At 33.5% G+C, this 27,369-nt stretch overlaps 2 protein-coding genes across 6 annotated transcripts in view; both read right to left on the bottom strand.

Annotated features, from left to right (window-relative positions):
* The window catches only part of SCFD1 (sec1 family domain containing 1), a 99,492-nt gene extending 79,885 nt beyond the window's left edge, over positions 1 to 19,607 (bottom strand). Inside the window, exons 1-6 of one of the 5 annotated variants that reach the window (XM_069463974.1) lie at positions 19,485 to 19,555; positions 14,695 to 14,765; positions 12,814 to 12,902; positions 10,144 to 10,234; positions 5,110 to 5,232; positions 3,698 to 3,785 (exon numbers count right to left, since the gene is read on the bottom strand). In XM_069463974.1, the coding sequence (XP_069320075.1) occupies positions 3,698 to 3,785; positions 5,110 to 5,232; positions 10,144 to 10,234; positions 12,814 to 12,902; positions 14,695 to 14,765; positions 19,485 to 19,539 (517 nt within the window). In that variant the 5' untranslated portion in view covers positions 19,540 to 19,555. Of the gene's footprint in view, positions 1 to 3,697; positions 3,786 to 5,109; positions 5,233 to 10,143; positions 10,235 to 12,813; positions 12,903 to 14,694; positions 14,766 to 19,484 lie in introns of all 5 variants that reach the window. The other 4 variants (XM_069463989.1, XM_069463981.1, XM_069463986.1 and 1 more) reach the window with 4 other exon arrangements.
* Positions 19,608 to 25,166: 5,559 nt separating this feature from the next.
* Positions 25,167 to 27,369, bottom strand: part of G2E3 (G2/M-phase specific E3 ubiquitin protein ligase) — a 59,263-nt gene continuing 57,060 nt past the window's right edge. The window contains exons 14-15 of the mRNA XM_069463965.1: positions 26,094 to 26,284; positions 25,167 to 25,423 (exon numbers count right to left, since the gene is read on the bottom strand). Coding sequence (XP_069320066.1) covers positions 25,167 to 25,423; positions 26,094 to 26,284 — 448 coding nt within the window. The remainder of the gene's footprint in view (positions 25,424 to 26,093; positions 26,285 to 27,369) is intronic.

The raw sequence follows: 27,369 nt of genomic DNA, 5'->3' as shown, positions 1-27,369 counted from the left end.
TCACTCTAGCCTGGGCAACAAAGTGAGACTCTGTCTCAACAAAAAAAAAAAAAAAAAAAAAAAAAAGAATATGGGAGAAAAAACGAAGTTTCTCTAGAAGCTTTTAAAATTAAAGATATTTAGCCCTTTCCTCTAGGGATTCAACAGATTTGGGATAATTCTAAGAAATGTGCAATTTTGATAAGCACTTCAGGTGATTCTAAAGCAAATAGTCCTTGGGGTTATACTTTAAGAAACAATACTGTCCTTGGCAGTCAAAGATGTTGACTTATTTATCTTCTTTCTTACAGTATCTAGGCCCAGTGTCTGACAAAGTAGATGCTCAATAAATATATGTTGAAAGAATGACTGAACCAAAATATCTATTAATACATAGTATTCTAAATTTCCCAATATCCTGTATGTGAAAACAAATATAAAATTTAATGCAACTTGTGATTAGCTTAAGAAGAAAGCAGAATTGGATATAACAAAGTATCTAAAGAAAGCGTGGTCCACCCAGAGAACCTATTAGGTCACTAAATATGAAATGTCTGATTTTGAATCAGAAGTGCAGTTTATTATATCTCAAACAAAAAACAGTACAATTAACCAAAGTATGTGCCTAAACTATTGACACAGTTTTGCCATCTTAACAGTAGCTTGCTTATGCCAGCAGCGAAGAAGCCCGGTGAGCGAGTGGCGATGAAATCACGAAAAGCGTTTTCCATAGCTTGTTGAGAATTAGATATTTTTCCTTGCAAGAAGTGGTCCAAAGCCTGGAAGAAGTGGTGGCTCAGTTGGTGGAAGTCAGTTGGTGGTAGTCAGTTGGTGAATACAGTGTATGACAGAGAGTTTCCAAGTCCAGCTTCTATAGTTTGAGCAGCATTGTTTTTTATGACATGTGGTCTTGCAAGAGGATTGGCCAGTCTCTATGGAACAATCTTGACTGCCTGAACGCAAATATCCTCATCATTTTGTCCAATTGGTTCAGCAGACATCCACTATAATGGATTGACCAGGTTTTATGAAGCTATAGTGGATAATACCAGCGCTGGACGACCAAACAGACACCATTAGCTTTTTTTGATGAATATTCTATTTTGGACTGTGTTTTAGCACTTCATCATTATCCAACCATCGTGTTGAACACTTGTCAAGTGTCAAAAGAATCCATTTTTCATCACACATAATAATATGGTGTAGAAATGGTCTTTGTGTTGTGACAGCAAAGAAAAGCAAGCTTCGAGATGATTTCTCTTCTGACGCTGGTTTAATTCATGTGGTTCCCATCTATCCAGCTTCTTTACCTTGCTGATTTGTTTCAAATGGTACAATCTTGTTGGAATAGTAACGTCAAACCTTGCTGCTAATTCACACGTAGGCTGAGATGGATTCGCTTCCAATACAGCTTTCAGCTCATCATTATCCACCTTGGTCTCAGGTCACCCACATGGCCCATTTTCAAGATTAAAATCACCAGAATGGAACTTCTCAAACCATCAACATACTATGTGTTCATTAGCCACATCCTTCCCAAGCACTTTGTTATATTTCGAGCTGTCTGTACTGCATTGGTTCCACGATGGAACTCATATTCAAAAATAACACGAATTTTTGACTCATTCATGCCTTCACAAAAATTGTTCTAAAAACAAATCTGAAAGATAATCACAAGCCAAAACGTGTGTTTGAAAGTATGAGGATGTATCTTCACAATTAAAAATAAACAAATAAACAAGAAGTGTCAAAATGAAATGTCAGAGGTATCAACTGTCAAACTTAGTACTTAAGGAAACTGGACATTCCATACTTAATAACCTAATATAAAGAATTCAATCAGGCAACATAGAATCCGGATCAAGGAAATGTGCTGTTACTTGGGTGTTGCAGACTACCATCTATCCGAATCAGATAAAAGAAATGGTATAAGGATACAATGTGAATTATGTGAATCCAGGGGACATCAATTTAGGGAAACATATATCCAGTTCATTTTTCTCAATCACTGGCACAGTTAATTTTATAGGGACTTAAAACCTTTTAGTTAAATCACTGGCACATTTCGTCACTGGGACTGGCAAAATCTATATGAAAGCCTCCAGACCTTCAGTCCTAGACTCTAGTTCCACATCTCTGAATGAGTTATAATTGATAAAATGTAACAGTTATAAACTGCCCATCAACAATTACAACTCGAGATAACAACCTGCTTTGTCTAAGACAGTAACCTCAGTTTTGAGATGATAAATCTGCTTCCTTTATTGGTAAGTTTCCCATCCACAGAAAATTTGGAATTGAAAAGTTGGAGATGCAGATCAAACCCATGGTATTAATACATTTGATTTATGTTTAGGAAACTCTGTTTAAGATTATTAAAGCACTTGTAATGTCTAAGACAATCTGCCATATAATTACATCATAGTAAAGAGCACTATCTTTGGAATGAGATTGCCTGTGTTTAGTAACCTGGCTCTCCCATTTCCTCATCAAGTCACTTAATAGCTATGCCTCCTCTGTTTTCTCATCTGGAAAATGGAAATAATAATAAAATCTAATTCACAAAGTTATTCTGAGGAGTAAAAGAGCTTACATTGTAAAGTGCTTAAAACATTGACTGGCATAGAGCAAGCTATTACATTACTATTATTATTATTATTATTATTGAGAATCTGGGTGATGAGCCACGTGATTACACTTTAAAATTAGTAATGAATTTCACACTTGTGATTTTTTTTTTCTAAGTTGACAGGCATAAGAAAATTTAAATTAATAAATATTTGAATGTTTAATGAATTTTAGACTCATAAATTTAATTATTTTTAAAGAATTATTTAAATATTTGGGCAGGTTTTGCTTGTTAGAGAAATAATTTGCCTGGTCTGATATATGAAGTATGGAATTTACTTAAGAAAACTTAAAACATTAAATTTATTAATGCAATTTAAAATGTTTAAGGGAACTTAAACTATATTTTCTGATTACACTTGTTAAATGAGACTGATTACGAGAATATAGTCTGTCCCATCTAACTTAACTGATCAAAGAAAAAGTAAAGGTGCTTTTATTTTACCAGATTTATACACAGTATAACAAAATTTGTAAATTTAACTTAAAGGTTTAAGAAAAACTAGGTTTTAAGTAACTTATAAATAAATTAATAATTCATTTAAAACTCAATTAAATGTAAATAGGTTTTTGTGAATAACAACCACTGTCAAAAATCTCTGGCATGGACAATTCAGCACATACTTATGCCCTTTTAGGGATTTTGCTTAATTTCAACAAGAAAGCATTCTACAGAGGTCAAGGAAACCAAAAGATTCATGTTCTCTTCTATCACAGAGGTTCCTATCTGGTCCAGTGTTTTATATTTGTCCCAGGGCAAAGTACTAGATAATTAATTTGAATCCTGCTACTAAAATATTGTCTTACTTGCCATGAGTGAATCATTCATGCAAGGTGCTATGGGGGCACCTAAAAGTTCAGAGAATTGGTACTTGATTGAATTTACAAAACAGGTTTATTAAATGTTGGTTATAGGTGAAAGAATTCAGTCTCAGACTTGCTTTCTTTGTGTGCTTTAAAAAATCTTTTACAGCTCTACTGCTGTAAACAAAGCTGGTTTTGGAGTTCACTAAACATGTTACTATTTTTTTCTTACAGTATATCATTCCTTTTGTTACCAACGAATTGCAACATTCCTGTTTTTACATACCACGATATGAAACAAGCTCCTTATTTTGATTACATAATACAAACATATCATCTTCCAAAGTAATAAAATTGAGATACTGATCAAAAACCTAGAAACAAAAGAAAAGGATTATAAATCAATCTTACAATTAAGCCATATTGAAAGAAAATTTAATTTGGTTTAACCTACCAGTGGTAAAAATAGAAAAAAATTATAATTACATTTAGTAACTAAAAATTGTACTATGGAGCAGGTTGCCTAATTGGACAAGGATGAGCAGTTAAGAATATTAAAAAGCAAAAAACACAAGACTTTGGGCAATTGAAATACACAAAATTTAGTTAAATATATTTAAAAGTGCTCCTATTATTTTATGTGAAATTAATGATAAATTCTGAGCAAGAACATTAAGGCATAAACCTCAAAAGTAATCAGAGGCCAGGTGCATGGTTCATGCCTATAATCCCAGTACTTCAGGCGACCAAGATGGGAGGATCACTTGAGGCCAGGAGTTTGAAACTAGTTTGGGCAACATAGCGAGGCTTGTCTTTATAAAAAAATTAAAGAATTAGCTGGGTGTGGTAGCGAGCACCTGCAGTCCCAGCTACTCGAAGGGGTTGAGGCAGGATGCAGTGAACTATGCTCATGCCACTGCACTCCAGCTTGGGTGACAGAGCCAGACCCTGTCTTAAAACAACAACAACAACAACAACAACTACTACTAATCAGAAGTAGTAGTGACTATATAAATCTAGGAATGAAAACTCTTTCAGTGGAAAAAAGAGGAAATAAATGCATAGTTGTTTGGTCTATTATTTGTCCTATATAATCCTCTACAATTTTCATTTATGTCTTGTCCAAAATCAAGAAGCACAGAGCACAACAGGGTTAAAACCAGGAATACATTTTACAAATTGATTTATAACTGAAGCTGAACCTGACTAAAAAGGCATTATGATGTAGAAATGTTGGCCTGTTGGGAATTCTTTTTCTCTTATAATATGCAATACAGCCTCTTTGCATCCTTTTCCTAAGTAAAAAGAGATCTGGGGATAGTATGGTGACTGTAGTGGTTACACATAAAACAATGGCAACATATTTTCAGTACAATTTATCATAACACAACTGTCGAATGATTTCTGAGTTGAGCAAAAAAGATTATACAGCTCCCAGCCCAAAGCAAAATTCATTCTGCTTTTTAATTTTGTCTTTCAAATTCGTTAAATACTAAATTCCTTTAGTTTGGTTCATTTTGCCTAGTTCAAGTTGAAGATAATTTACATTATTACAATTCTTTCTGAAAGTATTGAGCCTAAACATTTCTTAGGTCATTCTGGTCATTTATAAATTAGATGCCTACGTCAATTAGCAGGTTTCAGAACACTGTAAATTTTAAATTAACAAAATGTTATCAACTGATCAAAATTTCTTACCTTGGCTACTTGTGTTACTGCACTAGCTGCTAATGCTGCATTTGCAATATCTTCCAATTTACTTCTTGAAATAGCAGAAATAAAATTTAAATAATATGATTCATAGAGTTGATTTCGAAGGTCCTAAAAGTACAATGAATATTTCATTGTTATAGGGTAATATAAAGGAGACCATGATTATAAATCTTTTACATACTGTAAGAGAAAGGTTTTGGAGAATGAAATACATATTTAAAAGACAGGTTATATAAATGAAAATTAGAAAAAAAATTCTAGGAGAACAAAATTATGAAGAAGTACTGGTTATTGGCTGTAACTGAAATATATCTTAATAATTAAAATTATGAAATTATAATTACATTATCAACAAAATCCCATTAATTACAATGTAGCACAAAACTGCTTTGATATGGCCTATCTGCATTTTTCTTAAAACTACCCAGAAGTGGCTCTCTAATATAATAAAATGCTTGTTATGTTTGGCAGACATTACTTTCCTACTGTTCTGGTCATGTGATGACACAACAAATACTTTCTTCACTGCTCACAGACATATAACTCCAATTACTAATTCCAGAAGTAATTCTTCTCAATCACTTAAAAGTCATGGAATTTAAGTTGTGCAAATTCTTAAATCAAAGTTATTTATCTTCTAAACTCTACGCACATAGACATATAATGCCCATATTTCCTGAAATCTAAGATGACACTGACTGTAACAGGCACCATCATTTTATGTACCATTAAGGATTAATCCTGTCAATAAATTTTATGACAGTCAATTTTTAAGACACATCTAATTTCAGAGATGTTAAAATGTGAAAACCTGAGAAGCTGGAGCCTGCATGAGGAAAGCAGCTTAGCAAGGCAGTGATTCAACAAAGGCTAGCAGACTGGTTATGTATGAAGATTGAGAAAATCAGCAATATGTGCAGGATATTAGGACACATGCTTTTCACTGTCAGAGAAAGGAGTTACAAATTTGTAAAGGGAAAAAGGAAAAGCTAGAATGAATCCTGTGTTGCTGAACTAAAACAATTTTGGGGGTTATCTAGGTAGGTAGGGAGGAGAGAGGGAGAGTTATAAAAATAAATACAACTGTAAAACTGTGTGTGTGTGTAGATACATATATTTCCTAACTTTGTCCACTGAAAGGACTTAGGAACAGTTATACCCTAGTCACAATGAGTATACTTATGCCCTGATCCTGATTTCTAAATACCGTTCTCTATAGGAAGCAACCAGGGCTCCTTAGATAAATGGCTGAATCCCCGGCTGGGACAGAGAAAGTACAATCCCAGACCATACTGGAATATTGTCTTGTGCCAGAAAGGAAGGAAGTGGTCAAAGAATGATAGGCATATTTCAAAAGGACACACAAATTCAGCAAGGTTGTAGGATTTAAGATAAATATTTAAAATTGGATTTCTATAAAATTGCAATTAAGAATTCTACAAATGGAATTAAGAAAACAGTTCCATTCCTAATATCATTAAAAAAAAGAAATTTAAAAGAAGTACAAAATTTATATTCTAAACATTACAAACCATTATTAAAATAAAGATTTAAATAAATGGAAGGATGTCCCATGAACATGGATCAGAAAAATTAATATTGTTAAGATGGTAATACTCCCCAAATTGATCTACAGATTCAATGCAATCCCTATCAGAAGCCTAGAGATGGCTTCTTTGTAGACACCAATAAGCTAATCCTAAAATTCATTTAGAAACTCAAGGGAATCAGAAATGCCAGAACAATCTGTAAAAAGAAGTACAAAGTTGGAGGATTCAATTTCCCAATTTCAAAATTTGCTACCAAGTAAGGGAAATCAAGACTATGTGGTATAGGCATAGGAAAGACATAAATAGAGATCACTGGAATAGAACTGAGAGTTCAGAAATAAACAAGGCTGCCAAAACCATTCATCAGGGAAAGAACAGATTCTCCAATAAATAATGCTGGGACAACAATAAGCCATATAAAAGGAATGAGGTTGGATATTGTATTTCCACCATATACAAAAATTAACTCAAAATGGATCAATGACCTGTTAAGAGCCAAACCTACAAAATCCTTAGAAGGAACACAAGGATTTGGAACAGATTCTTAAAATATGATGCCAAAACACAAACTCAAGAAAAAGTAGATAAACTGGACTTCATCAAAATTAAAAACTTTTATGCTCCAAAGGACACTATCAAGAGTGTAAAAAGACAACCGACAGAATGGGAGAAAATATTTGCAACTCATATACCTGATCAGGGTCCAGTACCCAGAATATATAAAGGGCTCTAAAAACTCAACAATAAAAAGACAACTCAATTAAAAAATGGGCAAAGAATCATCTAAACCTCGCTTGGGTGAGGCAAAGACATAAAATGTAACCAGAAGATATTTGTACTTCTGTGTTTATTGCAGCATTATTCACATTGGCTAAAATGTGGAATCAGCTTAAGTGTTTAACAAGGGAAGAATGGATAAAGAAGATGTGGCATATGTACACAATGGAATATTATTTAGCCATGAAAAAGAAGGAAATTTTGTCATTTGCAGAAACATGGATGGAACTGAAGGACATTATTTTAAGTGAAATAAACCAGGCACAGAAAGAAAAATATTGCATTTTCACACTCATATATGGGACCTAAAAAAAATTGATCTCATGGAGGTAGTGAATAAAATGGTGGCTCCTAGAGGTTGGTAAGGGTGGTGGGAAGGGGTAACGAAGAGGTGTTGGTTAATGGGTAATACTGTTAAATAGAAGGAAAAAGTTCTAGTGTTCAATAGTGCAATAGGGCAACTATAGTTAACAATAATTTATTATGTTTCAAAATAGCTAGAAGTTTTCAAATGTTCCCAACATAAAGCTATGATAAATGTTTCAGGTGAATCATGTCCCAATTACCCTGATTTGATCATTATATGTTATATGCTTACATAAAAATATAACATGTACTCCATGAATATGTACAATTATTATGTATCAATAAAAAAAATGGGCAAAGAATTTGAACAGACATTTCTCCAAATATACACAAATGGCCATAAACATGTTAAAAGATGTTTATGATCACTAATTATAGAAATACAAATCAAAATTATGAGATGCCACTTTACACCCACTAGAATGCCTACAATCAAAATGTCAGATAGTAAGTATTATCTGACAAGGATCTGGAGAAATTGGAACCCTCATAGACTGCTAGTGGGAATATATGGTGCAACCACTTTGGAAAACAGTCTGTCAGTTTACTCAAAAGATTAAACACAGAGTTATCATTTGACCAAGCAATTCCATAACTATGTGTTTATAGATACAAGAGAAATGAAAACATGTCCATACAGAAACTTTTACATGAACATTAATGGTAGCATTATTAGTAATAGTCAAAAGATGGAAATGATACAAATGTCCAACTCTTAAATAAACAAAACTTGGTACATCTATACAATGAAATATATTCAGCTACAAAAGGGAATAAAATATTGATACATGGTACAATATAGATAAACCTTGAAAACATTACACTAAGAAAGACACCAGATACAAAAGACCACATATTATATGATTCCATTCATATGTAATGGCCAGAATAGGCAAATATGTAGAAATAGAAAGTAGCTTAGGGCCAGAAGGGAATGAGGGTGGGTTGCGGAATGTAATAATTATAGGGAGCAAAGTTTCTTTCTGAGGTAATGACAATGTTCTAAGATTGAATGTAGTGATGTTGCTAAACTCTGTGAATACACTAAAAACAAATGAATTGCACACCTGTACACTTTAAATGGGCGAATTATACAGTATGTGAATTATATGTCAATAAAACTCTGATAAAGGAAGGAGGAAGAGATTAACAAATAGTACCTGCTTTGAAAATGGCACTGTTGGTTTTATGCAGGATGAAAAAGAAAGCTGGGTATCAAGAAGCTACAGTGGACACAAAAATATGCAAACTTCACTAACAATTTAAATAGCAATTTGATTCAACAGTCAATAACAAGATGCTGGGACTTGTGGCAGACACTGTTAGCTATCTATCCAATATCTACTTTTTCTCTTTTCCTTGTTAAAGAATTCAGATTTTCTTTGAGGTGGCAATACACTCATCTAAATAGTGACCTTTCCAGCCTCCCTTGTAGCTACTTTTTACTTAGTGAGACATAAATGAAAGTTGTCTGAGAGTTTCTGGGAAGGCTTAGCTTTCCTCACCTAAATGAACAGTAAAGACTGGCACAGTCCATTACCCCTTCTTACAGTGAACATAGATGTATGTCTACAGTTGCAGCTGTCACCTTACATTCATAAAGCAACAAGCAAGACAATGAAAACCAACAAACTGAAGATGATGGATCAAAGAGACAGGAGGAGTCTGGGGTTTTCATTACCTTATAGTGCTCTGCACCAGCATGGACCTCCTATTCCCAGCCTTCTTATTATCCCAGAAGACTAAAACCCTATTTTTAAAGCTAATACAATAAGGCTTTCTGTTTTTTAAAGCCAATAGTGTTTACTAGTATAGTAGTCCCCCTTTATCTGCCCGGAATACACTCCAAGACCACCAGTGGATGCCTGAAACTGCACACAGTACAGAACTCTGTGTTTTTTGCTTTTTCCTATACATATATAACTATGATAAAGTTTTACTTATAAATGAGGCACAGTAAGAGATTAACAATAATAATAAAATGGAACAATTAAAACAATGTATTGTAATAAACTTATATGGTCTTTTTCTCAAAATACTGTAATATTTTCAGTATTGTAATATATTCAGTATTCAGTACCCAGGTGACCATGGGTAACTAAAACCAAGGAAAGTGAAACTGTAGATAAGGGGAGACTACTGTACAATGCTTCTTTGGCCAAAAAATTTTAAATCTTTCAAGCTACTTAAAATTCAAGACAGTCTCAGAGTGGGAAACTGGGCAAGGGAATTTCTGATTCTTCACAGTGAACATTTAAGATTATTTTTGAAAAAAAAAAAAATTCTGTTTCCAAATTCAAATCAGGAAAATAAGAACCTGTATTACCTGGCACAGTCTGTCAATATTTTCTTCAGTTGGCATTACAAAGTATACTGCAGGAACATCTGGAATAGGATCTCGATCAGAGTGCAAAAGCCTAGAAGACATAAAGAACATAAAACATTTTCTCTTAGTCACTTATCTAAGAAGACAGTTTAAAACAGTATTTCACAAACTGGGAGATGACTAGCTCAAGGACAGTGACCACTGCTCTAAAAGCTCTTGCTGCAATTAATCAGTTAGTTAACCCAGCTTTCTCCTTACATCAGCATTAATATCATTTATTAGTTAAGATCTGAATTTCTCATTAGTTTTCATGTGTTCTATTCATATTGTTTCATAAGAGAATACATAAGAGAAAATCTAAAGATCTTATAGATTATATCACTTGATAGTTTTCTCTTCTTATAATTCAGAGAACAGTTTCACTCAAATATCCCCATATCAAATCACAAAATCTCCTTATTGTTCATTGTAAGATTTTACCATGCTTATATCAGGAAATACGAATAACATTCTATTTCTATAATATTTGCCTTTCTCTAGTCATCCTTCTATAATCAAGAAGAGAGAGGAAAGAGGCACATGCTGCCAGTGGGTCTGCATTTATTAACTTTTTCCATCTGGCTGGCTGCTGCTACTGACACTCAGAAGGATATCTGCCATAGGCTGTTTACTTATTTTTCTTATTTCTTTTTTTTGCCGCCCCACTCCCCAGTTGTCTTTTTTATGTTGGCTGTTCAACCACCATTTCATCTTTTGGAAATTTATACTTACTGTTTCCTATAAATTGGCCTAAACCAGTATGTAGAGTATAAAGTAATTGATGCAGTTTTCTCCAGCAAATAGGGAAGAATGGTTAGGGGCAAGATGCACAGGAATTCACTCCAGTAGCTGCGTAATCTTTTATTCGCTGGTGGCAGCAGCAACAGGTTAGGGAGAGAGTCCTAAACTCTCAAACTGGCTGACTACCCTCACCCCTGAAGGAAGCACTGAGTTAGGCCTCACTTCTGTAGTCATTGTTACTGAGCCATTATAGTTCAGTAGACAAACAGCACAGAATGAGTGGTCAAGCAATCTGGCTACAGCTCCACTATTAACTAGTTGTACGATCATGGGACAATCACTTAAGCTTTTTAAACTTTAGTCTTTTCTTTAGTAAATAAAGTATTACTAGTTAAGCACTTATTAAGGTGCCAATGGCAACCAGTGCTTATTAATAAACTATAATTTGCAAGGATGTCATCAATCTAAACTTCAGTATATAAGAATTAACACATTACCAAAGCAAATCTGTGTTTAAGTCTGACATAACAATGAAAGAAAAAGCCTGTCAAATAGCAATTTTCATGAAATCTAAGTGCTATCAATTTTAAAACATATATATTTATATATCACTAAGAAAAATGCTGCCAACTATGACATGCCATCAATTATAAGACACATTCTAATTCCAAAAATATAAAAAGTGAAGAGTGTATTTAGAATTGACACAATATTCTATTAATTTTAACAGATATTCATTATACAGCTGATAAATTTAAACTGATCAAACCAGATTCTGATATGTTACTGAAAATCTAAAACCATATTCCCAATAAGAATATATTTCAATATGTGATAATACAATAGAATAAAAATTGGTTAAGACATAAATAGAACAAAATGCAAATAGTTAGAACACCATAAAACTGGACTCCTTTAGTATATAAAAGTATTAATATCTATTCATGAACACAGCTCCTCTCCAAATGTTCTACTAGGGAAGTCTATAAACTAATGTAATGTTTTATTTTTATCAAACATGTCAGAAGCAATATAATCAAACAACCTTAATAGTTAACACAGATAGACTCCCATGTGATTAACAGTCATTACTTCATAGTCACTAAAATTTTTCATATTAATGATAAACTAATTTAGATATTCCTTTTCTAAAAAAGTAAAGATGGTCCCTGATTTAAAATGGTTCAACTTAGGATCTTACGACTTTATGATGGTGTGAAACCAATACACATTCAATAGAAACCATACTTCAAGTACCCATACAACCATTCTGTTTTTACCTTTCCATTTACAGTATTCAATAAATTACATGAGATAGTCAATGGTTTATTATAAAGTTGTCTTTGTGTTAGATGATTTTGCCCAACTGTAAGCTAATGTAAGTGTTCTGAATACATTTAAGATAGGCTAGGCTAACCTAAGCTATGATGTCTGCTAGGTTAGGTGTATTAAATGCATTTAAAACTTATGATATTTTCAGCTTATGATGGGTTTATCAGGACATAACCCCATCATAAGGCAAGGAGCATCTGTATATTTAAATTAAAGGAATAAAACACTTTTAGAGCTGAAAGAGACCTTAAGATTACCAGTTCTTTTCCTTCACATAGAGAGTTAACCAAGACTGTAGGAAAAGACACAACGAAGAAAATATAAATTCTGAATCGTAAAGCCTTAGACTGAAGATTAATTTTTAACCTCAGAAATAAAGAACTGAATAAAAGAAGATATGAGGAAAATAAAATATGTTCAGTTTGATATAAATACTGTAAACTAACATTATTTTTCTCTACAAATTTTCCTTAATAATTTGATGTCAGGGCAGCCAAAGAAATTTTTAATAATGTGTTTGAAAATAAATGCCAGTATTCGAAATACGTTAAAACTCACAGATGCAGAGTAATTCCCATGTCTCTCAGCTCCTTCACAGATAGCAGAGGAGAGATTATATCTTGGCCAAATCTGTCATAAATGAGCACCTATTAAAAAAATACCATGTGTTTTTTAAACAACATTATCAGTGAACAACCAATAGAGAACTCATATTAAGACAATCATGTGAGTTAAGAGAATGCTGAAGTAAATTTTAATAAATCATGTATACTGAATTCTCATCCTTACCTCAATTTAATATTTTCCATCATTATTTACTAAAATGTCCATCCAGGTAATAATACATTGTTAAAAGCATTACTACTTAGACTGAAATAAATCAACAATTATATAAATTTCTTCTTATAAAATACGTTTTCTAGGTTAAAAAAATTAGAGACTATAAAATCTTTATCTGAAGCTATAATACAAGACTCTGAACATAGAACAAACTCACATTCATTCCCCTACTTTTCTTTCCAGTTCATATATCTTTTCTAAAAACAGAGATGTAAAAATTAGCCACTTTCAAAACTAATATATAACAAATTCCATGATAATGATGAAAATTTAGTAATTTAAGCATCTCAGGTTAATAAGATATTCATCTTAAAAATTAAGTCCCCAAAGAATATTTGATAGCCTTATTGTACCAAATGCATTTCCTCACATTCTAAAAGTATTAAAACTGACACTTTCAAGGAGTAGTAAGAACTCCAACTGGCTTTTCTCTCTCAAAATTAGTTTCAGATTTAAGACAAATAAAAGAGATTCTCAACTGGTAAGTGTTTTTCACAATTACCTCAAAAATTCTTTATGGAATAAGAAATTGCTAATGAGAAGATGAAACATGCTGTCATCAAAATATGTTTTTCTTGAATGCCAGAATTTCCTTTAGATAGGCTAAAAATCTGCTATAGTTACAAAAGGTTAGATGTTACATCTCTCAAAAATCCTTAAATCTCAATAATCTTGTGATATAGAAGTGATGTGTAAGGAAAGAATTTAACATAAATCTATACCCAAGAAGTTCTCAAACTATTTAACTCAACAGTTCAATATATGCCTTAGAAACAAATAAACAAGGATAGTTTATGCAAGAGGCAATAAGATGATATCCACAAAGAAACAGCAAGTAAGGGGAAAATCAAGGAACACTCTGAAGCTTAAACTATGAATTCAATATGGATGACTTTAATCACCTTTAGAGTTAACCCAAAAGACTTAAAAGGACTCATGAGTTTTCAAAACATCCCCAATTCTAACCAAATTGATTTCTTAGTTCTTAGCAATAAGGAAGTATAAAGTAACTAGAAACTAGTAAGTTCAAATCTAATCAACTGTAATCTCTTTGGAAAAAAAAAGACAGAGTCAGCATGAAGTTTAAAATGAAGAAGCCCACAGAAGAGGAATTTTTAAAGGCTCTCTAGCATTCCTAAAAAGAGAAAGATTGTAGATTGCTTTGTAGTTCAATTAACAGTTTTACTGACAAGTTTTATATGTTATATTAATAAATTAATGAACTGGTATTGTGGTTTACAGATCATTCTCTTATGAGATAGTTAAAATGAACAGTCCCTCTGAATGTGACTGCCCCTAAGCAAGCTTACAAGATCCAAACTCTGGACTTCAAAAGCTAACATCAAACAGAGTAAAGACCTAACAGTGAGACTCCACCTAAGAGACCAGGTGGATTCCCTAGATGAATATTACTGTTTTATCACCTGTCTCACTTCATAAAATGTTTAAAGATTCATATTAAGATACCATGTTAAATAAAAATAAAATATTCATGCATCATAACTGTGTTACTAGTTCAGTATTACAAGAAATTTCCTCCAATTACCACCAATAAGGGCTGAGAAAAAGAACTTAGTTCCCATTAATATTAACTCTTACCTTCCATACTGGTTCTCCAGTGCTATTTTTAACATGAGGCACATTGAAATTCAACATACGCTTCAAAGCCACTGAAAATAAAAATAGTTTTATTAAATATTATCATTATTTTTTGGGATTTTCTTTTTCCCCCACATTTATTATTTACAACCCCAAAACAAAATGCACAAATCAACTCCAGTAAAACTGATTAATCAAATGACTAGATGTGTAGAACTACGTAGGGGTCAGATCTTGTAAGACCATTTCATCAACAGCTAATTGGCATGTATTTGGGAGATTTCCATCCCTAGATGAAATTGTGGAAAATGTTCAGGAAGAAGCTTTTTCCATTTCTCCTGACAATATCACACTACATTTTAAATAGATGCAAAAAGAAATTTCTTTAATCATGAACTTGCAATGGCCTCAATAGATAACTGACGTTGTTGTCTATTCACTGTCTGGATGAAAACAGATTTAAGATCAGTCTTTCTAAAAACAAAATTATCTATGACATTTAATTGGTTCATATACAAAACCACACAACAGGTCTATTTTTTAGTTACCTAACAGCACATTTTACAATCAATTTATCCTGTCAGATGCAGTGAAAAGCCATGTTGCTTAAAATTCTATGTTCCCTGGGAAAAATGAGACTTTCCTGTAGATGTTAGATAACTGATAACTCCAGCCAAGAAAATACACAATTTCAAAAATTGCAGCATTTATAAATAGTAGTTAGGTCATTTAATTTTTAAAAGACTGGCAACTTAAAATCGACTTGATTTTTAAAAACATTTACATCAGGCTTTATTAACTAATGCAGAATAACTCACATTCCAAACTTTTACCAGAGAACTATATAATTCTAAAATCACCTGAGTACCAATTTGTAACATATTCATTCACTCACTAGAAAAACTTCTACTGAATGCTTATTTGCTGAGGTAGGTATAATGCTGTAACACCTCTATCATGGACGAGACTGCAATTCAGAGATATATTTGTATAGTTATGCATGTGTACATACATACAATTTTTGGTAAAATGTTAGTACCTAATGTCTAGCCAATAATACATCTCACCAATAATTTACACCTACTTCAGAGGCTCACAGGTGCTATGGTGTTACATAAAATTATAAATAAACAACAAAAAAAAGACCACTTTAGTACTTAAAACTGAAATAACACAGGCGACATGGAGGGTGTTCCAGGATTAACTCTCTCACCGTGCACTAACAGAGCTCTTCCTCCCACCTCTAGGCAATAAAGACAACATCCACCTGGCACTCACAGCCCAAGAGAGAGAAAACCTTGTTTCTAGGAAAAACTGTTCACACTCTTAACCCATGACAACTTGAAGACCTACAGCTTAGATGCCATGGGAGCCTCAGGTGTTTAGTGTTCTCCAGAGTTAGGACTCAGCTAACTGAAAGAGGCCAGTAGCAGCAGATAATCCCACATTTGCCTTCTCAGCTCATTCTAGGGGAATTTCTCCACCTTTGAGCCTTGGCTAACTTGTTAAAAGGTATTTTGATATAGTGGGAAGGACACTGTTCAAACAGTGTATATGACTGTCATTTTACTTTCTTCAGAGTTTAACTTCCCAAGGCTTAAATCATTGCTTTTAAGTGAAATGACAAACTAGTTTTCCTTATTGTCTCTAAACATACTATAGATTGAGCATCTGAAGACCGAAAATCTGAAACTTTCTGAGTACCAACATGATGCTCAGATTATTGGATTTGGGACGCTCAACCATAATAATGCAAATATTCCAAAATCCAAACCACTTCTGGTCTCGAGCATTTTGGATATGAGATACTCAACCTATATCCCTATTCCTAGACTTGGAATGGGGTTAATGTGTTTTAACCCTTACCTAAAATGTTTTCTTTACTCATTCACTGAACAAATATGATCAACTGTATTTACTATTCATTTACTCATTCAACAAGTGTCTAGCTAGTGTTTACCACATGCACTCTAGTTATTGGGGATCTAGCACTGAACAAAACAAACTGAATAAAAATTACCTATTCTCAAGTAGTTTTCATTCTAGTTGGGGGAGAAAGATAATCAACAAAGAAAAATAAGATTGGAAAAGGACAAGAGGGAATCGGTATGTAATTTTAAATAGAGCAATCAGGGAAGGATTCCTGAGAAAGCGATATTTGGGTAAAGACCTAAAGGAGATGAAGGAGTGGGCCACAAAGACTATCTCTGAAAGAATATTCTAGAAAGAGGAAACAAATACAAAGGCTCAAAGGTGGGAGCATTCCTGCTGTGTTCAAGGAAAGGGGTGATTTAATAGGGAATGAGGTCAGAAAGATGTGGGGACCAGATCATATAAAGCCTTGGCTTTTCCCATGATTGAAATGGGAAGCTGCTGGAAGATTTTGAGCAAACATATGATGTAATCAGTCTGGGTATTGTGTGGAAAAGACTGAAAAGGAATTGAGTTGTAAAAGCAAGGAGACCAAATAGGTTATTGCAGAAATTAAGGCAGAAATTCATGGTGAATTGTACCTGGGTGATAGCAATGACAACGGTCAGATCCTGGATATATTCTCAAAGCAGAACTGACAAGATTTACTGACAGATCTGACATGCAATATAAGAGAGAAGATGTCAAGAAAACTTCAAGGATTTTGACCAGAGTAACCACAAGGATGAAGTTACCATTAACTTGGCAACTAAGTTATGGGGTAGACTAAGTTCAGATGGGAGATCGAGACTAAAGATATAAACTTGGGAATTATCAATATATAGATAGTACTTAAAGCTGAGAGCTAGATGAGAGAAAACAGTTGATCTGGGACCCCACAATGTTGAGAAGCAGATAAGATGAACAAGAACTTGCAAGGAAGAGGTAAGCATGAAGGACAACATTAACAGAGGTGGAAGCAACAGATTCTGCCTGTTTAACTGAAGATATGGATAGAGAGGGGAGTAATCCAGGTAACTTTCACAAAGCAGATAGCTTTTGATATGACCTTTAAAAGATCAATAAAGTTTCTTCAGGCATGCAAAGCAAGACACAGGCATGCCAGTTAACCTTTACATATTATTAGTTTCCTCATCTGTAAAATGGAGATAATAATACATACAAAATCACCTAAAATAGTACCTGGCAATAGTAATGTTCAACAAACTATTATCTCATCTACCCAAATTGATTGTAAATTCCTTTGTATCACAATGTCTTGTATCTATCATAGAATATTTGAGGATTGTGAGTTATTTCCCAAAACATTCTTCTTAATAGGCATCTGGGAAACATTTAATTTTGCTTACATAGCACATATAAAGGGATTTACCTTCCTTCAAAAATAAGACAGAACTTAATTACAGTACTAATTTGATAAATAATTGATCTAGCACAACCAGCTAGTAATGATGTAAAATCTTACTATGATGTTTATTCCTGCAAAAATGAAAACGACAGTATTAGGTTTTAATATTGTACAAAATTTCTGCATATAAAAATTTACTTCATGTTAACTTTTCAAGAAACTCCTTTGTATTGGTATAGAATTTTACTGACATGTTATTTTCTTTAATATGTAGTATGACCGAATTAATTTAGCTTCATTAAGCTATCAGAAACCACAGCACTAAAACAAGTGGGATTTTCTGTTTAATTACACAGATAAAATGAATGGCAGGTATTCTCCGAATCTTACTTGGACTTTCAAATATTTAAGTTATGCCTGACTTCACCCGATAGGTTATGCTAAATTATTTACTGGTAAAAGTAGACCACATGTCAGTATGCTTTGTGTGCCATTACTAGATTGAAGTCTATCATTAATTTTTTCTTTAAATGCCAAACGAAGTAATCAACTAAAGCCCAAACCCTCTTCTGTAGGTCATATTAATTTTGATCAATTATTTTCCTATTTAGATTTATATGTAAACAAGCATAATTCAGGAAACAGAATTTCCAAGAATGCATTCTTGATGGTTTGATATTAGTTCATCGAAATAAACAGCTTGACAACTTTCAAGACAATTAGCTAACAGGTATAAACCAAATTGTCAGGAGTTTTCAAATAAGGCAAAACTAAAGATATCGAAGATAAAAAACAAAAACAAAAAAACCACACCAAAACTCAAGGGAAAAAATGTGTATCTTTACACATTTCGCCGCGTTAAGTGGAAGCTATATAAATATGACTTACTGAAGAAAGTAATAACGTTATTGTTAAACACTAATCTGTCAAACAATTACAGTGAGAAAGCTATTAATTCATTCTTCAGTCTTTTCCAGTAAGTTGAAGGAGGAATCTTTATCATCACGCACTTTTCTGCACGTACCTCTAAAAGACCGGTCTGAGTAGAGAAATGGCACAAAATAAGCCGCTCTGAAAATATCTAAATTTTGTAATTACGGTGGAAGTGCCGGAAAATGGAGTTCTTTCACCATTAAAACGGGGAGAACTGAATCACACACAGAAATACACCCAAAGACTTCATAGGTAGCAACAATAAAAACCAGCTGCCAGGTATTGTCGTGATGGCCTTCTGAGGCCCGGTAGTAAGGAGACAAGCAGGACCTTGGCAACCGGCCCACCCCTAAAGCCCCTTCTCCTGTATCACAGGTGAAGGGCCGAGTCCTCAAACTAAAGTATCTTTTCCCCAGGAATTCAAAGGAGGGGCTCTTGATATTGTACGGGCTGTATTAAACTCTTGGAGGTCGGTCTCTGAGCAACACGCACCACGACCGAGTGAGGGCGACAAGCAGAGGAAGACGATGTTGCCGTGGCAGGCACGAAACTGCAGGGAGAAGAGAGAAGTCGGTACCTGTCTGCCTCTCCCGAATACTGGCTGCCGCCGCCGCCATCTTGAATCCCACCATCCACTGCCCAGCTGGCGAGCGGAGCCCGAAGATGACGTGGCCGCTCTTACCGCCCCGGAAGCAAAGCCAGGGGGCGTGGCCGAAGGAGGTGCTTAGGAGCCTGGCCCGGCCCCGCCCCCTCCAAAGAGACCCTCCCACACCCTCCTCTCTCCGGCTAGAACTTGGAGGGAGCTTCAGAGGCCTGTACTGTTTTTCAGCGGCCGAATAGTGTAATGCTTTTTATCCTATCTATTCACACCCTCTCAAATGGTAGCTACCTTAAATTAAACTCTTAGGGTAGGAGCATGGTGTAGTGCTAAGAACGTATCAATTACTGAACTGTTAGCTTGGTCATTACCGAGTGATAATACTTGGGTATAAGGATCACAGCACCATAGTAAATGAAGCACCTGAAACAAAGTTGACACTTAGTTTTCCAGTGCAGCAGGAGTCTCACCTGTGCTGCCTTTTCCACGGAAACAGCTTTGGGGCACTACTCTAATCTGGCAGATTTCTCAATCTTCTCTTTTAGGCAAAACGGTCTAGCTTCATGGTGGTGTTTTCCCTGGATGGGCACAGGAACCAGGAAGATACAAAATGGCAAACTGGTTTTTCCTCCTTCCTTGTAGTAATTGTAAAATCACAAAACATTGCTTGGGGGGGAGGGGAATCGCGTAGTAGTGCTGGTGTTTTGATGTACACTTAAAGCCATGGGATCACAAAATGTAACCAATATGGATAATTTCTAATTTAATCCATAGATTTTATTGGATGTCAAAAATGCATACACAATGACAACTCACTTCCTGTATGTTCAACAGAGTTGACTGATGATGTGGATTAGCTGTTGAATGTTAATTCTGAAGTTGCACCAAATTCTGAAATGAAACCAGACTCTGCCTCAAAAACTTTCAAAATTATATAAATGAAATGAATTCAGTTATCCTAACAATTACATAAAAAACAAGATTGTAGTCTGTAATACACTAGCTTCTATACTTCTTAAATAAAAGCTTTTGTGAAAGTTAAAACAGGTTATCATATTTTTAACTATTAGGAAATGCCTTAGCATTGAGCCTTCATTTTTTACCTCTAAGAAGCACATTATCTCTCATTTTTATAGCTACTTGGCATAATCATTAAAAAATTAACTGGGTGTCCCAGCTGGTGGCTCATGCCTGTAGTCCGAGCACTCTGGAAGGCCGAGGCGGGAGGACTGCTTAAGGTCAGGAGTTGGAGAACAGCCTGAGAAAGAACAAGACCCATCTCTAATAAAATTAGAAAAAATTAGCTGGATGTGGTAGCACACGCCTGTACTCCCAGTTCCTGGGGAGGCTGAGTCAGGAGGATCACTTGAGCTCAGGAGCTTGAGGTTGCAGTGAGCTATGATGACGCTATTGCATTCTACCCAGGGCAACAGAACAAGACTGTCTCAAAAAAAAAAAAAACCAAAAAACAAAAAAACAGAGAAATTAATTAACTGGGGCCAGTGTGGTGGTTCACCCATGTAATCCCCACTTTGGGTGATTGAGGCAGGAGGATCACTTGAGGCCAGGAGCTAGAGACCAGCCTGTGCAACACAGCCAGAACCCCATCTCTACCAAAAAAAAAAAAAAAAAAAAAAAAATTATCCTAGTGTGGCAGCATGCTTGTCCCATCTACTTCGAGGCTGAGCCCAGGATACAGTGAGCTATGATCAGGCCAGTCAACAGAGCAAAGGCCCTGTCTCTTAAAAAAAAGAAGAAAATAAATTAACTGCAGTATTTATTGGTGTTTTCTTTAGTGCTATGACTAATATTTTGAAGGAGTTTCCAATGATCTAGGTGTATTCCAACTAAAAAGAAATGATAGTTTCTGCCCTATGGGGGAGTTTTACTTCATTCTATAGTCTCCATGGAACATAAAATATCTTAGAGCCCAATCTTGGTTCATTTGGGTATTTCCACTTTCAAATGCAAATTAAATGCAATACTATGAGCCATATTAATATAAAAGACTACGAGAATGTTAACATTTATGTACAGTATATACGAATGAAATGATTAAAAACTGTCCTGACCAAGGTGTGTACAATAAATTTATAGAAAAATATACCCCACAGAAGAACAGTAACAGTAGACAAACAGTCCTTGAACGGCTGAGACTGAGTAAATTATTTGTTTTGTATTATTAGAATCAGAAAGAAAATAATCTATGACTTCAGGGTACTAATTAACATAATTTACTATCGATATTTATCTGGCTCTACCCAGACTTTTAGCTTATTTATGTAGGCAAGCTATTTTATATTCCTAGATAGTTTTAACACAGAACTCATTTCTACAGGTTCCTGGGTGTCAGTCAAAAACTGCTTACAGGATCTCTCAAATGTGGAGAGCAAACGATCTTGTATATTATTCAGTTTTGTGAGAATCTTAATCTTGTTAAATCCCAACAAGTTATTTTGTTTATATAAGCACTTTACATTTTTGTGGCATAAACATATTTATTTAGAAAACAACATTATAAAGGCCATGCTTTTTTGTTATGTCTGGCAGTTTCGAAAAAAGGGAAAAATAAGGCTGACATATAAACTATCACCTAGCCTAATACCTGATATACAGTAGGTATTGAAATATGTTTACGAATTGGAAAAGGTAACAGTGAAAATCACAACTTGAAAATTGGGTCTCTTGAAATTTTCCTAAACTGCAGGTAATACATATTCAAGTAATTCCTAATTAAATGTGTTTTTATGCTTTTTATTGCATTACTTTAAGCATAAAAACTAGTTTAATAGCTTATTGTAAAAGCAACAATGAAATACATAATTACCATATAAAAGAATTATTTGTTCATAAATAGAATCTTATTCTGATGATGTTCTTATGTTTGAATGCTAAAGGCAAAGTCACTAAGAAAACATATCTGTTACACTCCCCTTTACTTAGCATTTAGTATTGAGTACAAAAGTTTCAATAACGTACAAATGCGTAAAATAGAAACCAAAGTGAATTCTCATGCTGGCAATCAAATAAAGGCTTTTTACTTAACCCAAACAAAAGATCACTTCCTCAAATTAGAGAAACTAAATATTACAAAGTATAAAATCATAAGCTAGTTTTGATGACATATTTTAAAGAATCTTTCTCTTAAATACTAAAACAATAAAATGACAAAGTACAAGAAAGGTAAAGAATTGTATGTAAGGCCTTAAGATAATGTTCCCACACTAAAAATAGTTTAAAGTCTGTTTAGAAACAATGAATATAAAACTAACCAAAACTATTAACAGTGGATGCATTATAGGTCAATTATAGTTTTCCTCAATATTGACAGCAAGAGAAAATAAGCTTAAAATATACAGCATTTAGATAATTGAAATATTTAAGAAATACATATAACATTTATAAAGGTTTATAGCATAATTTTTTTAAAAAATTCAATGTCAGTAAGAATCATGCATTGGCTATAAAATGAACAGGAAAAGAACAATTATAATATCAACCATTTGACAAAATAACACTGTAGAAAATAAATAACCTACAGATTTCTCTGATGTGCCTTGACTATACAAATTAATCTAAAAATCATAGTAATGGAACATCCTTCCAACCAGAAAACATTTTGCAATATGAATATGCTTCACGTTAAAACACAAATGTCCTAAATTATTATTTACACCATCTTATCACTAAGGCCCTGTCCATATCTAAAATAAGTAAAATGAGGATTTGGAATACTGTTTATAATTGTAGTTGACTCAAGCACACTGCCTCCCCACATGCCACCCGCACCTCAACAAGTGTGTGTTATATCAGCCTTAATTACCACTCTAGGGGGAATTAATTAAAACTACAAACCAGAAAATGGCTTTACTTAGATTTTTTTTGGTTGTATTCCTTTAATGACTATTTAAATTTTATAAAAATTAGACAGTTTAAGAAACAAAATACCCAATTTATCAACACATTTGGAAAAAAGCTGTATGGTGAATTTGAGGTTTATATTAGATATTCAAACTTTTCTTGATAATCGATCCTTTAATTACTTTAGGTAATCCAACAGAATTCAACACATGATAAAGAAATACCTTGTTTAATGTTTTCAAAAACTTCAAGTTAAAGTAAAACATTAATTTGCTAAGTCTGTTAGTAAGTATAACTTGAAATATATATGAGGTAACAAAGAAAATTACACTAGGATTATGTTTTAATTTTCCTTTAGCAATAACAGATGTATTATTTATATCAAATCAATCCTGTTATTTTTCTCTGAAAATATCAGTAATTTAAGGATATTTCTTGGTAAAAATGAGAGCATGACAATAGCTGATACTTGCTTTGTGTACTAAGAAGAGCATGCTTAAAACATTTTACCTCCCATAATGAATTACCTATCATAAGGATTTACTTTAGTGGAAAACTGGGGCTTTATCTCATTTATATTTGATAAAAGATTAGGGACATTAGATTTTTTCCAATTTTTTTCTTTTTGCAGGAGTATAAACATGTGGGCGTGTATATATCTTAACATTGTTATTATGTGATTTCTTGTTACTTTTAGGTATTCTTTGACTTTTAGTAGAATTAATAGAGTTTAAAAATAAAGGAAACATAAGTAAAGCATTTACAGAAGGACACACAGAAAGTACTTATCTCTCTGTGGTGAGATTACAGTGGGTTTTTCATTCTGTCCTTTTTACTTTATTTATACATTGCTTATATAATAACAGATATCATTCAAGAGCAAAGAAGATAACTGTATAATGCTATGGTGCCAGCTTACCTAGCATACAACTATATTGATAATAAATAACTGTTAAATGATCAAATCTATTACATGGCAATCCACAGAGATCATTGAAATGCCTAAACTGATTATGGATCAGACATACTGAATATCACATATAGGATATAGGAAAAAAAAATTCTATGATTAAGGCCAAGGCTTTAAAGAAAACACTTTCTTAGATATTTTCAACCACATTTTATCCACCTCAGAAGTGTTTTTAAACCTATGGAATGTCCAGATTCCAGAATATTTGTGCAATTGTGCTTTTCATATAATATTTCTTCTTAGGCATAATCTAATTGCAATGTGGGTCTTTTTAATATAAATCAGTAATCTAAACACATATTTAACAACTAATTTAGTGCCATTCTAGAAAAGAATACATATTATAACACATACCCCTGAATATATGTCTCTGATTTATATCACAAGATTTATCCAATTAAGTTTTCTATTTAATGCTTTAAAATAAAATAAAGAATAATTTGAAATTGCATAAATCTAGAAAAATCCTGGCATCCTACAGGTTATCCTAATTTATAAAAATAGTGAGTAAAACAGTTTTTATCTTATATATACCATGCTACTATACCTAACAAAGTCTGTACAACCATTCTGAAAGTATTTATATTGAGGTTTATGAAACATGTATATTAAGAAAATGGAAAAATATCACCAATTTTGATTAGTATGCCTTAACAAAAAAATTTTTTAGCTTAAATGGCCAAAACATTCCTTTATGTTCGTATCATAAATTTTATTGGGCCAAGGAGCTACCAAATTTGTTGAAAAGTGATGATGAAAAGATTTCTGAAACAAAAGAAAGTTTTCAATAGCAGCTTTTAAAGAAGGATCTCTTTGTTCAAAGAAACATTTTAATGTTCAATGTAGTGAGAACTTTCTTCCTTTTCTAGTCTTAGATTGTTTCTTATGGCAAAGTCCATATTTTCTTGAAACTCTTTATATGTATTGGTGATTGGAACTGCTAAACAGTTATTACACTTGTTTCCAACAGGAAAATCCATATGCAGACACTCAATTGAAGGAGTGGGTTTAAATCCAGCTGGAGGAATGGAACTGCAACCAGTTGCAAAAATAAGAATGTCTTCCATTGTTGTTGCAGATTTACCATCTAAAAAGTTTACCAATGAAAGAGAAAAAGAAAGAAAAATGAATACATGCTATTAATTATCATCATATACTCTAGACTGGGAATTATTAAAAGGCATAGAATCCCACACTCATCTTCGGCAAACTAAATCACTAAGCTAAGTGTAGTAATAGGCAAACAGTTCATTCAATAAGTGAATCTCAAAGTATTAACAGAAAGATTCATAAAATCATTTAGTCTAATTACTCACTATATATTTGAACATTTCTAGGTCATCACTATTTGATAAATTAGTTCAACAAATGCAGAGGGAAACCTAAATAGTGAAAAAATACACAAAACCTAAACAAAATTTCAACTAAGAGTTAAACTTTTCTTTTAAGCTTTAGTCTTAAAGCTAATCTGCTACACTGTGGCAGTCATCTATATATTTAAAGTTTTCCAGGAAGAATGCCTTTCACCTCAAATTATCTACAGAAAAACAAATTGCAAAATATAAATTTACTCTATAACATTTCCCATCATTTCTAACTCAGTCACATAAACCTGTTTTGAAATAAGTCTCTTTTGTAAATATGGAGTTTAGCAGATAAAAGTTTTATTATTAATACCAAAAGGCAAAATTCAAAGAAAGAAATATGCTGAAACAAATGTTCTAAGATAGTTAAATAAAAATAAAATATCCACATACCCTCAACAGCCTGTAAGTAAGTGTTCCAAAACCCCAAAGCTTGTACATCAGGTAATGTGTGTACTGTAAAAAGATCACTAAGGATTTTTGCAGAAAGATTCCCAGGTTTATGACAGAGGATACTACAAAACGCTTCTGGATAAGTCTGAATTTTCTCCAAAACACCAAGAGTTTTCAGACCCTGCTTAAAACTTAGGAGAAGAAAAATAATGAGCCAACATTCATACATGTATGTTTGGTATAATATTAGGGAATTAACATTTCCAGCTAATTTATCTGGCATTTTCTGAAACAGCTAATGATTAAAACAAAGCAAAAACAAACCCACAAAAAATCAATATATTTTTAGATGTGAGGAAAAAAAAGAAGATATTGACATACTATATATAATACTTTCAAATCCATAGCAAGCAAATACATTAAAATGAATATTTTATTATGCCTACATTATTTGGCTTTATAGTTTTAAAATTAATTTTTGATTAAGAGGAAACAAGTGGGTATCCGAAGTATTCTATACCTCAAAGCTAGTTATTATAAAAATGAAGTTTCCTAGACATTATGAAAAGTGATAAATCTTTTTTTTTTTTTTTTTTTTTTTTTGAGACAGAGTGTCACTTTGTTGCCCTGGCTAGAGTGAGTGCCGTGGCATCAGCCTAGCTCACAGCAACCTCAAACTCCTGGGCTTAAGCGATCCTGCTGCCTCAGCCTCCCCAGTAGCTGGGACTACAGGCATGCACCACCATGCCCGGCTAATTTTTATATTTTTAGTTGGCCAGATAATTTCTTTCTATTTTTTAGTAGAGACGGGGTCTCACTCTTGCTCAGGCTGGTCTTGAACTCCTGACCTCGAGCGATCCACCCGCCTCGGCCTCCCAGAGTGCTAGGATTACAGGCGTGAGCCACCGCGCCCGGCCGAAAAGTGATAAATCTTAATCACATAAAAATTTAAAACTTTGTACTGCTAAAAAGAAATGAACAAAGACAAAACAAAGTGGGAAAATAGTTTAATACTCATGACAGAAAATGAATTTCTCTAGTATTTTTTTGGCTCAATAGGAAAATTGAGCCCCCAAAATGTATAATTAACAAAAGAAATACAAATAATAAATAAATATACAAGGGCTGTCTGGAAAGTATTCAGCCATCTAATATGAAAAATTATGAAAACTATGGCTGGACACTTTCCAGACAGCCCTCATATATACATATTTGAAACAGGGTTTTCCTGTTGCCCAGGCTGGGATGCAATGGCACAATTATAGCTCAAAGCATA

The sequence above is a fragment of the Eulemur rufifrons genome, chromosome 2 (genome assembly GCF_041146395.1).
Source record: "Eulemur rufifrons isolate Redbay chromosome 2, OSU_ERuf_1, whole genome shotgun sequence".
Classification (NCBI taxonomy): Eukaryota; Metazoa; Chordata; class Mammalia; order Primates; family Lemuridae; genus Eulemur; species Eulemur rufifrons.
Note: the sequence above shows the minus strand (reverse complement) of the source record. Positions and strands in the feature narration are given on the sequence as shown.